At 45.3% G+C, this 12,590-nt stretch overlaps 1 protein-coding gene across 1 annotated transcript; it reads left to right on the top strand.

Annotated features, from left to right (window-relative positions):
• Positions 1-279: 279 nt before the first annotated feature.
• Positions 280-12,375, top strand: PRXL2A (peroxiredoxin like 2A). Its single transcript, XM_056850067.1, has 5 exons — positions 280-457; positions 3,175-3,266; positions 6,493-6,633; positions 10,047-10,211; positions 12,271-12,375. Exons 1-5 carry the CDS (start codon positions 280-282, stop codon positions 12,373-12,375), a joined length of 681 nt encoding a protein of 226 aa, XP_056706045.1.
• The last annotated feature ends 215 nt before the right edge of the window (positions 12,376-12,590 follow it).

The following is a 12,590-nucleotide window of genomic DNA, read 5'->3' as shown; positions in this document are numbered from 1 at the left end:
CACTTTCTTTGCAGTTCTTCCATTGATCTTTTATTCAGCAGGTTTGTCAATTTTCTGATGCCAGCGATCGATTTCTGGAATTTCTTGCTGTTTCCACTTTGTTGCTAGCACTACTCTGGGAGCTATAATTATATAGTTCAGTACTTCTCTCTTTTCTTTTTCAATATCAGCTGGTATAAGTCCCAGCAACATTGTTCCGGGGTCTAGAGGAAAGATCCTTTCGTTTTGAAACCCAGAACTGCAACCGGCTAACGAATTCCCTTTCCTCTGGTTCCAGATATGTCTTCACAGTTCGAGCTGGGGTACCTCACTGTGGCGATGTGGTCTGTCGGCCTCGGCGCCATTGGCGCTGCCGTGACGGGTATCATCCTGGCCAATACAGATTTGTTCCTGTCTAAAGCAGAGATGGCGTCACTGGAGTTACTGGAGGACATAGATCTGAAGAGTCTGGAAGGAGGTACGGTTGGGATAGATTGAAACAATGGGCAGCTTCTGATGTAGTCGTTTGACCTCATCTTGGCAATTCTGGGCATTAACAGAGAATTAAGAAGAAGAGTTGGTTTTTATATGCCGACTTTCTCTACCACTTAAGGAAGAATCAAACCAGCCTACAATCACCTTCCCTTCCTCTCCCCACAACAGACACCATGTGAAGTAGGTGGGGCTGAGAGAGCTTTAAGACAGCTGTGACTAACCCAAGGTCACCCAGCTGGCTTCATGTGGAGGAGTGGGGAAATCAACCTGGTTCAGCAGATTAGCGTCTGCCATTCATGTGAAGGAGTGGGGAATCAAACCCAATTCTCCAGCTGCTTCTCAGGAGACGTGGGAACTACGTGGGAGGCGATGGGTGGGTGGGGGAATCAGCAGAATTCGACTACCCCTTCCCTCTTGTTCAAGGACTTCCATGAATGGAGCCATTACTTTTGCAAGATGAGGGAGAGAAAAATTCTGCCATTTTCCCCTTAGAGAGCTAGCATGGTGTAGTGTTTAAGAGTGGTGGCTTGGAGCAGTGGACTCTGATCTGGAGAAACAGGTTTATTTCCCCACTACTCCACATGAAGCCAGCTGGGTGACCCTGGGCTAGTCACAGCTCTCTCAGCCCCACCTACCTCACAGGGTGTCTGTTGTGGGGAGGGGGAGGGAAAGGTGATTGTAAGACGGTTTGATTCTTCTTTAAGTGGTACAGAAAGTCGGCATATAAAAACCAACTCTTCTTCTTCTTCTTCTTCTTCTTATTATTATTATTATTATTATTATTGCTGTAGCTTCCCCGCCCCCCATCATACTCAAGTTCCCAAAGATCCCTCAACAAAAACCTTCAGCGGTAGGGGGAATTTCCATTTACAGTTACAGGATCTGACCCAGTACATTGTTGTATTGGTGGAAAGTGTTTTTTATCTTAGAAAATTCAGATTACAAGCATGTCACCAATTTTACACATAACACAATCACATAATTATCGTGATACCATCCCATGTGTGTGTGTGTTAAGTGCCGTCAAGTCGCTTCCGACTCATGGCGACCCTATGAATGAAAGTCCTCCAAAATGTCTTATCTTTGACAGCCTTGCTCAGATCTTGCAAAGTGAAGGCTGTGGCTTCCTTTATTGAGTCAATCCATCTCTTGTTGGGTCTTCCTCTTTCCTGCTGCCCTCAACCATCCCAATACCATCAAATAATCACAATATTTAACCCATCAGTTGACTTTCAAAATAACACATTATGGAACACCAGTGTATTTCCTAGTTTCTAATCTCCTTAGACCTCTGAAACACAGTAAGTGATTAGAATGGTAATTATAACTTTTCCCCCAGACTTTCATCAGCCAATCCTTTTGTCCTGGGGCAATTTCAGATTTCCAGTAGTGCATAGAAATACTTCTAGCTGCAGTCAACAAATGGAGCGTTATTTCCTGATATGAATTTCGCATCATCACCCTACATAGATTTAGTAGAAGTCCTCAGCTTTAAAGGGCAAAATCACATGCAATAACTCTGATCTGGTGGTGGAAAGTGCCGTCGAGCGGCAGCCGACTTACGGGAACCCCGTAGGGTTTTCAAGGCAAGAGATGCACAGAGGTGGTTTGCTGTTGCCTTCCTCTGCATAGCAATCCTGGACTTCCTCGTGGTCTCCAATCTAAGTACTAACCAGGGCCGACCCTGCTTAGCTTCCAAGGACTGACGACATCGGGCTAGCCTTGACCAGGTCAGGGAATAGTCTGGTTTACCCTTTTCTAATAGCCCCAAACCCTTCCACAATAACTCCTGCATATGTAGTAAGTCACCCTTCCTACAAGAACAATACCAGCCTTTTCCAGATAGTTTGAAAACTATGTATTTTTCCAGGTGTGAAATAAGTTCTAATAGAATATGTCAGGTCAGCTTCCATGAGTGGGGATTTCTGTGTCTGACCTTCAACTCCAGAATGAGTAAAGGTAACCTCTATTCTTGTTCTTTTCGAAAGAGAAGAAACATATGCCCTTTTCCAGTGAGAGATTCTGTACCCGCTCAACTCTCCGCTGCTAAGAAGTGTGATTTGTGAGCCCGTGGCCCTCTGGCTTAAACAGCAGAATCTAGTTTCACATAGGTCGTGTATCGACTTTGGAATTTAGAGGCTGTCGAGATAGGTAGTAGCTGGAGATCTTCCGCTATTACAACTGATCTCCAGCCGATAGAGATACTTTCTCCTGGAGAAAATGGCCGCTTTGGCAATTGGACTCTATGGCATTGAAGTCCCTCCCCTCTGCAAACCCCGCCCCCTCAGGCTGCACCCCCACAATCTCCAGGTATTACCCAACCCGGAGCTGGCAACCCTACCATTTGACCATCCAGCCAACAGAACTATAGCATCCGTGTAGCTGCCCTGTGGAATTTTTCATCGCTAAGTGATTTGTCCTTTATTCACCCTGACCTGGGTGGCCCAGGTTAGCCCGATCTTGTCAGATCCCAGAAGCTAAGCAGGGTCGGCCCTGGTTAGTACTTGGATGGGAAGTCCAGGGTTGCTACACAGAGGCAGGCAATGGCACATCACCCGTTTATCTCTTGCCTTGAAAACCCCCACGGGGTCGCCATAAATCAGCTTTGCCACGGCCGCGCTTTTCATCACCAACTTCTTTATTCAGGTGAACAAGAAGCCACAAGTTTGCTAACCCACTCTACCTTTTGTTCACAAGCAGAACAAAAAACGTTCAAAGCTGGGGAGCTGTGGAGGAAGAAGGGGGCCATAATCATGGCCGTGCGGAGACCCGGATGATTTCTGTGCAGAGAGGTACGGCAAGTGTTTTGGCAGGGGTGTTTTCTGGAAAACGGCGGATTGAGTTGCACCAGCTGTGGGGTCAAGAAACATGTGGATTGGAGGCCAAGACCAAAACCTAGAGACCTTGGTACCCAGGAGAAGGCTGGGCTAAGACTCCCTGGGTTTGCTGCAGGCAGGGCATTTGTGTTTCATCCAGGGAAACCTCCACCCCACAGCCCAAAGTGGGGCAGCCCAAAGTGGACAGAAGAATGAGAACCACGGTAGCGTTCTCTAAAAAAAACCCTCTCTAGTAGCAGGTTAGAGAGACAGGCCAACCTTAGAAGAAGAGTTGGTTTTTATATGCCGACTTTCTCTACTTTTTAAGGAGAATCAAACCTGCTTACGATCTCCTTCCTTTCCTCTCCCCACAACAAACAGCTTGTGAGGTAAGTGGGGCCGAGAGAGTTCGGAGAGAACTGTGACTGGCCCAAGGTCACCCAGCTGGCTTCATGTGGAGGAGTGGGGAATCAAACCCGGTTCTCCAGATTAGAGTCCAATGCTCTTAACCACTACACTGGCTCTCTCTTGGCGGCCCTTGTAAGGGCAGAAAGGCGGGATATAAGTTTTGTAAATAAATAAGTGTCCACAAGGACCTGCATGTGGATTTCCAGGTTGTGGGAAAGGACAGCTCTTAGTCAGGGCTGGACCATAGTAGCATAGTTGATATTGCTGTTGTGGTGTAACACTGTTGCCTGTCAAAGCAGTGTGTTCAGGACTCGCTGCCAACTAAGATTTGTGGCCTGCCACCATTTTGTATTTGTGTGTGACATCAGTGGGGCAGTGGAGGTAGGGACTGAAGCAGCTGCCTTATATTGAATTAGACCATTGGTCTCTCAAGGTCACTATCGTCTACTCAGACTGGCAGCTGTTCTCCAGGATCTCTCCACTTACGGCTTGGTCCTTTAACTGGAAATGCCAGGGCTGTGGTGATGGCTGCCAACTTGGAAGGCTTTGAGAGGGGAGTGGACATGTTCATGGAGGAGAAGGCTATCCATGGCTACTAGTCAAAATGGATACTAGTCATGATTCATACCAATTCTCTCCAGGATAAGAGGAGCATGCCTTTTATATCAGGTGCTGTGGAACACAGGCAGGATAATGCTGCTGCAGTCGTCTTGTTTGTGGGCTTCCTAGAGGCACCTGGTTGGCCACTGTGTGAACAGACTGCTGGACTTGATGGGCCTGGGTCTGATCCAGCATGGCCTTTCTTATGATCTTAAGGTTCAGGATTCAATCCCTAAGAACATAAGAAAAGCCAAGTCCAGCAGTCTGTTCACACAGAGGCCAACCAGGTGCCTCTAGGAAACCCACAAACGACAACTGCAGCAGCATTATCCTGCCTGTGTGGTACGGCACCTAATATAACAGGCATGCTCTGATACTGAAGATACCTTCTGCATTCAAGGCAGGCATTCCATCCACTGAGCAATATCCCCTTCCTTTCAGGTGTGGTTGTGAGCAGATGATGCAACAGCCTTGTGGAAGCTTAGCAGATCTAGGAGAGGGGAGACCACCTGGGAATCCAGTGTGTACCTCTTGGGTTCCATGATGGGGAACTTTTCTTTATATGTATTTAGTTAGTAGGGCGTTTTAACGCTGCTCTTCCCCCAGAGGCGGTATCCAGAGACGTCCAGAGTATAATACTGTAGGGCCACTTAAAATGAAACAAAGACAGAAAAGGAAATAAACAAGCCCTGTGCTGGTTAATGAGGTTGGGAGGCAAGGACCAAGATGCTCTGGGCTTATGCCCAAGGACTCGTGCCTCTGGCCACACCCAGGCTTAAGTGCCTGCAAGCAGAGGGGACAACAGACTCGTCCCAGAAGCTGAATGAGATGCTGCTAGTCGGGCCTTTGTGACCTGATAATAAATATCCAGTGTGAAATGGGCTCTCCTGAAGTCTGTGGGACTTCTGAGTCAGCCATATGAAAAAGAAGAAGCAGAGTTGGTTTTTATATGCTAATTTTATCTGCCTTTAAGGAGTCTCAAACTGGCTTACAATCTCCTTCCCTTGTGAGGTAGGTGGGACTGAGAGAGTGAGGTAGGTGGGGCTGAGAGTTCTGAGAGAACTGTGAGTAGCCCAAGTTCACCCAGCAGGCTTCATGTGTACGAGAGGGGAAACCGACCCGGTTCACCCGATTAGAGTCTGCCGCTTATGTAGAGGAGCAGGGAATCAAGCCCGGTTCTCCAGATTAGAGTCCTCTGGTCATGTGGAAGAGCGGGGAATCAAACCCGGTTTTCCTGTTTAGAGTCCACCACTCCTAACCACTACACACACACTGAGATGGGCAGTACGATTTCTTTAATTGGGTAGCAGGCCTCATTTCAGGATATGGGGCTTCCTTGGGGATCATTAAAATATTTAATTTTGATCAAATTTCCTTTTGGCTTTTTGCCCTCCAACAACCAGGGCCTAACAATGCCTTTCCTTTCTGGTCATTCAAGTTTATATTTATGATCTCTATCTATGACTAGATTTGTGGACCCCACCTATATTTCATGCCAGGTATTGGGATTGGTTGTTTTTGGGTTCCTTAAATGGTTTTGTGTTTGTTCTGTTTTGTGCTTCTAATGTAACTATTTCCTCTTCCCCTCGTTCTTCTAAACCTTTTGTTAGAAAGGTGGGGGGAAAACAATTTCTTTAATGGGCACTCACTACAACGTCCCACCTTCCGCCCGCTGTTTTGTGTTGAACTTCTGAAAATGTGTCATGAATTTTGGGGACTCAAGAGGATGCATGGAGACAACAGAGTCGTTTCAGCCGCTGAACTTTTATACATGTTGGGCTTAGGTTTACTCAGTTTATAGTGTATATTTATACATTTTTGGCTGTGGAGTTCCCCATTAAATCCCTGATCTACCAGTTCTAAAAACCTCTGTCAGACGCCATCTTAACCCGGATTTGTGACCAAATCATGACCAAACAGGAATGGCTGCAGGTTATTTATCCAGCACACCTTTATTCCACCATTCCTACAAAAAGCTTTGTGGGTCTTCAAGCCTACACATTTATTTCTCAAAACAATGTTGTGAAGTACGTTAGGCTAAGAGCGACTGGCCTAAAGTCACCCAGAGAGTTTCATGGCCGAATGGGGATTTCAACCCGATTCTCCCACATCCTGGTCGGGCGCTCTAACCCTTATACCATGCTCTCTGTCTGAGGCTGACATATGATATTGTGATGCTTGTTTGTTTTTTTAGGAGGCCGCTGAGCTGTCCTCTCTGAAGCCTCAGCTCGACCAGCTGGGGGTCCCACTTTATGCTGTTGTGAAAGAGAACATCGGCACTGAGGTGGAGGATTTTAAACCATATTTCAAGGGAGAAATCTTTCTGGATGAAAAGGTAAGGTGTGGCTGCTGAGTTGTATTGAGACTGGAATGAGAAAGAAAGAGAGAAAAAAACCCAAAGATTTACCTCAGAAGTTTTGTGCCACTCAGTCTAAATAGCCATTTTGAGTCACCATGGATATATCGAGACTGGAACGAACGAGAGGGGAAAAAAATCCCAAAAATTTACCTCAGACGTTTTGAGCCACTCAGTCTAGATAGCCATTTTCAGTCACCATGGACATACCGAGACTGGAACGAAAGAGAGAGAGGGAAAAAATCCCAAAGATTTAAAGAGCTTTTGAGCCACTCAGTCTAAATAGCCATTTTCAGTCACCGCGGACATACCGAGACTGGAACAAACAAGGCAAAAAAACCCCAAAGATTTACCTCAGATGTTTTGAGCCACTCAGTCTAAATAGCCATTTTCAGTCTGCACGGAAGTACTTTAGTATATAAGGGCTGAAATCAGTTGCTTGCTTGGTAAGGGGTCCACTTCTACAACAAGGAGACTAAACCCCCTGCGTCAGAGCATCTTTACTACCCTTTGAGGCGACTTTTCTGGATCTTGGTAGGGCAAATGAGTGTTTTGACCAACATTTGCTCTCTGAATTAGGCTAAAAAAATTGTGAAAATGCTGTGATTCTTCTGTCTTCCTGGTTGGGACAGTGTCTTCATGGTTGGGCCATGAGTTTGACAGATTAAAAAAATGGGATTTCCCTGTGTTTGATCCAGACACCGACATATCTGGCACATTTTTATCCCCACCCGACTTCCAAGGAGCTCTGAGTAACATACATGGCTTTTCTTTGCTCATTGTATTTTTTTCCCCCCAAATGGATAAAACAAACCATACAAACATACACATCTAATTCTTACATTGTGCTGGAACTTGCTTTATAATTTCATTTCGATTGTACCTTCTTTGAGTTATTGTATTTGCATGTCTGACAATGCATTTCTTAAATTCTATTATTTTTATTGGTTAACAGCTATATAATCAAGAAATACTTTCCATTTTTCATGGAACTTGGAGGTTGATGTATTATGCATTAAAGACGTTAGCCATGGTTGCATATTCTGCTACTTTGTCCGTTCAATTACATCTGGACGGTCTTCTGCTTTCCACTTTCTTGCATACTCCACTCTTGCTGCTGTTACCATATACCTAAATAGTTCATTATACTACAACAACAATAACAACAACACCTTTATTGGCATATATTTTTGGCATATTATCCAATAACTTTCTCATTTTATTCTTGCAACTACCCTGTGAGGCAGGTTAGGCTGTGTCAGCACTTGCCCTATCGAGAACCACTAACCACAGCAGGAGACGAAGTTGTCCAAAGAAGTTGGTTTAATGGTAGCATAGGTAAGCAGAGCATAGAGAACCCAAGACAGCAATGGAGGAAACTGGCATGCACTTGATAATATAAAGCATTGCAAAAAGCACTCAGCAGTACAGTCTCATGAGATTATTTCGAACACACTACAAACAGTACAGAGGCGCCGCTGCTCCCACGGACATCTGCAGGCTTCAAAGAGACCAGGAATGCAAAACAACCCTTGAGGAGAGAGTCGGTGAGAAAACGAAACCAACTGAAACACAGGCCTGACAGGCTGAGAGTGGTCACCCAAGTGAGTTAACATAGCAGAGCGGGGAATTTGAACCTGGGTCTCCTTGTCCAGCGCCTGAAGCTGCCTTATGCTGAATCAGACCCTCGGTCCATCACAGCCAGTATTGTCTACACACGCTGGCAGCAACTCTCCAGGGTGTCAAGTTAGAGGTCTCTCACGTCATCTGCCACCTGTTTAACAGGGGATTGAACCTGGGACCTTCCGCATGCCAAGCAGATGCTCCACCTCTGTGTCACAGCACTTGAACTACTGCTTAACACTGGCTCTTGCCTATGCCTGATTGCCTGGCCCATTTCCCCGTAGATCCATATCAGAATCTTTGTGGTGCGATAAGCAGTCACACCAATTCAACCCCTTGCTTGGGGTCGCTTGGGGTATAACAGGAAAGCCTGTTGGGAGATCCAGGGCATGTGGCTTAGCTAAGCAGCCCTGCTTCTTATTCGGCTAAGCAGCTTTTATGCTTTTCTATTTATACATAATTAATAAACGTGCTCGGAAGACTGTTTTTAATCTTCCAAGAATTGGCGTGTTCTTGCAAGCGGCCTTTGCGAACATGCGCAGATAAACAGGAAGATTAGAGCTGCGGTTTCTTTCCTCCTCCATCCAATCGTGGTGAGAAAAACGGGTTGCCTGTCCCATTTGAGCATCCAGTCTTCGAAAAGCAGGAGCTAAAAATAAAAGGAAGAGTTGTAACAAGTAAGCTGACAGATTGTTCCCCGAAGGGATAATAAGAGACAGGGGTAATGAATGGATGCGTTGCTATGTTTACTAAACTTAGGTGTGCCACTTGACTACTCTAGGCATGTCTAGGCTATTATAGATGTTTGCTGAAAAAGTACATCTTATTTGCATTATATACTATATATTACATACTTTACATAGTAACAGACATAACAGATAGAAGACCGGTTTGAACAGATAGAATAACGGTTGAGTTCCTTTTTCCTTAAGTTCCTTCGTTTTCCGGTATAGACTACAATCCTGAGAAAGATAGAAGGCATAAAAATGATACAGATATACCCAGACAATTGTTAGTTACATGTTAGAGTAGGAGTTTATTATTTAGTCTTGTTAATGTATGTTTGTTTGTAATGTTTGTAGTGAGTAGTGTGTATTGATTGTATTGTGAATTGGTTTCTTGTATAATATTTTGAAAATAAAACTAGAATTAAAAAAAAAACTGCTCCCCAAAGAAACAAAAATCTTCCCTGGGGGGGAAAAAAGCTGGATTCGTTGACTTTTCTGATGATCTGACTCGGCCCTCCTTTTGGTTTTTTCTGAGATTTTAGCAGGTGCTGCCTGCATCCATTGAAGTATATCTTTGGTATCATATGGACTAGAAATACACTATATCTTTTTTCCCCTTGCCTGAAAGTTAAGATTCTCAGGAAAGGCAATCTTCTGCCCAATACCATATTCTGTGTATTTCTTTCTGCTCTGTTGTGGAACTGCGATGTGTGTGCACACACGTACAGGCATTCAGAAAACTGGTTTGCAGAGTGGCAACTTGAATTGCCTTGACTGCAAACGGTAGGCGCGTTTGTAGCGCCTTCAAATGACTCCATCCCTTCCGCCATACTGCCCCTTCTCCCTGGCACCACCTTCCAGAACTTTCTGTGAGATGCGACTCGTCTGGCCTCCTTCAAATCCCTTCTCAGAACCTGCTTTTCCTAGGCAGCCTTAGGCAACCCCTTAGACACAAACTACCAAGATCCTTTGACACAGTCTGGAAAGAGATTACCCTTTTCTCTCCGCCCCCCCTTAAATATTTCTTATTCCTTTCTCCAGAAACGATTCTACGGGCCTCGGAAAAGGAAGATGCTCTTCCTGGGCCTCATTCGTTGCAGCGTCTGGAAGAATTTCTTCCGTGCTTGGCGCAGCGGCTTCAGCGGTAACATCGAAGGAGAAGGCATTATCTTGGGTGGCGTTTTCGTTATCGGACCCGGGAAGCAGGTACTGGGGAGGGCTTTCTTGTGTGTGCAAAATGGACTATCCCCCTCCACTACCGCCCCTTGGTGTTGTCTGAGCCTGCGGCGCTCTATCCACAAGAGGTTCTTGGGAGAGCAGTCTTCTAGCCAGGCTGCCTGGGATAATCTACGACTGGATTTATTCGTCATTTATTTACTTTATTTATATCTCGCTGTTCTCCCCCAATGGGGACCCAAAGCTGCTGACATCCTCCAACTCTCCTCCATTTTATCCTCACAACATTTTTAAAGACATGATGTTATTGCACACTTAGCATGCTACTGTATGGTGTAAACATAACCTTTATATGCACTGGGAAACTGAAAAATTCGTGGGATTCACTTTATTACAATATTAGCTTTATTGTGGCGGTCTGGCACCGAACCCACGATATCTCTGAGGTATGCTTGTAATCTGGATTATTTATTTGACCAATTTAGAAGCAGCCTGGTTGTGTAGATTATACCTGTGGTGAGAATGAGCCTTAGATTGGCACAACCTTCCCCTGCTATGTAGAATTAACCCTGTGGATTGGAGCCTGTGGTCCCATATGTCGCCTCAGGTACAAATTTAGCTTCAGGGCCCTGCATGGTCACAAGCATAAACGCTTGCTTGGTTTGATATTTTGCTTGAGTTTATTTCCTAAAACATTTATGTCCCCCCTTCCCCCATGGTTCACGACTGCTTATGACGCATAATAAAAAATATCTAAGTAACAGTAAAAACCCCAGTTCACCCCCTAACCTAATAAAACGCTTACAACTTAACATTAATTAATTAAGTGCCGTCAAGTAACAGCTGACTTATGGCAATCCCTCATGAGGTTTTCAAGGCAAGAAATGAGCAGAGGTGCTTTCCCATTGGCTGGCTCTGCAGAGCCACCCTGGACTTCCTTGGTGGTCTCCCATCCAAGTACTAAACAGGGCCCACCTCTGCAGAGCAATCCTGGACTTCCTTGGTGGTCTCCCATCCAAGTATTAAACAGGGCCCACCTCTGCAGAGCGACCATGGACTATTTCCTTGGTGGTCTCCCATCCAAGGACTAAACAGGTCCGACCCAGCTTATCTTCCAAGGGTTGATGAGTTCAGGCTAGTCTCAGCTAGTCATCAGGCTTACAACTTACACTCTGTTAAAAGTTCTGGCAAATCAAATAGTCTTACTGCATCTCCGCAAAGTTTCCACAGATGGTGCCCCATCCACCTTTGTGAAGAACCCATTCTGTAAAGTGGGAACAACCCCAGCAAAGCACAGACATTCGTCGGCGCTAGGGCAGGCTACTCTTTGTGAATGCGCACACCCTGACGATCGCAAACTGATGACCGTAGCTTGCGCATGGGGACATACGGGGGTGCGACAGTCTGCAACAGACAACATAAAAGAGTTTGGTGGCACCCTTGAAGGCTTTGGGTCGGATCCTGTGCCACTTGTAAAGACTTCACTTTGGATAAAAAGCCAGCCAGGAGGAGAATCAGGCAAGATCAGGCAGCCAGCCAGGAGGAGAAGGGGGAAGAAGAAGAAGCCATAGAGGGAGAAGAATTCTCAGGAGGAGTCTAAAAGTCAAACTAGATGATATCGTGTCCCTGAGTCCACCACGTCCTCATAAGGTTATCGTCTAGTTTGGTCTTAAGAATCTTTTCAAATCTCTTAGAACAGGGCTTCTTAAATGTTTTCCACTCACAACCCCTTTTCGCCCGAGAAATTTTTACGTAACCCAGGTATATAATTATATAAAATAGGTACACAAATCAAACATTTACTGATACGAAATCATAAAGAAATTTATACTGTTGCTAGATTTTTCATGACCCCCACATTCAGTTACGCAACCCCATATGGGGTCGTGGCCCACAGTTTAAAAAGCTTTTGTCTTAGAACAATGAGGATTAGAAACATTTATTATTAAAAGGAGGTTGGAGACGCTGCCCCCTTGGCATGCATTTCTTTACATGCACCGACCTGGGATAGCTTGGGGAGCTGCTGCAAACCCCTCTTGGATAGTGAAAATGCACTCTCCTGACCCATCTTCTCCCCTTCCTGTTTTAGGGTGTTCTCTTGGAGCATCGCGAGAAGGAATTCGGAGACAAAGTAAGCCCTGCCGCTGTCCTCGATGCCGTTAAGAAGATTAAACCCCAATCTTCTGATTATTAAAAAAGAAGAAGATATATATGCTGCCCTCTTAACTGCAGAATCTACATATGTCTGTGTGGAAACAAATGGCTGAAATTCCTTCCCAGATACTAGCAGCTGAAATCTCACAAGAATGGGCTGTGGTTTTGTACTGTTGGCTGTAGATATTCAGGGATCCTTTCTGTTGTTGTCGTACTGGATTAATGAAAGGCTGGGTCAAAAACCTTCAGGTCCGG

This window comes from Euleptes europaea, chromosome 5, assembly GCF_029931775.1.
Source record: "Euleptes europaea isolate rEulEur1 chromosome 5, rEulEur1.hap1, whole genome shotgun sequence".
Taxonomy (NCBI): domain Eukaryota; kingdom Metazoa; phylum Chordata; class Lepidosauria; order Squamata; family Sphaerodactylidae; genus Euleptes; species Euleptes europaea.
This window is presented reverse-complemented; position numbering and strand designations above follow the sequence as displayed.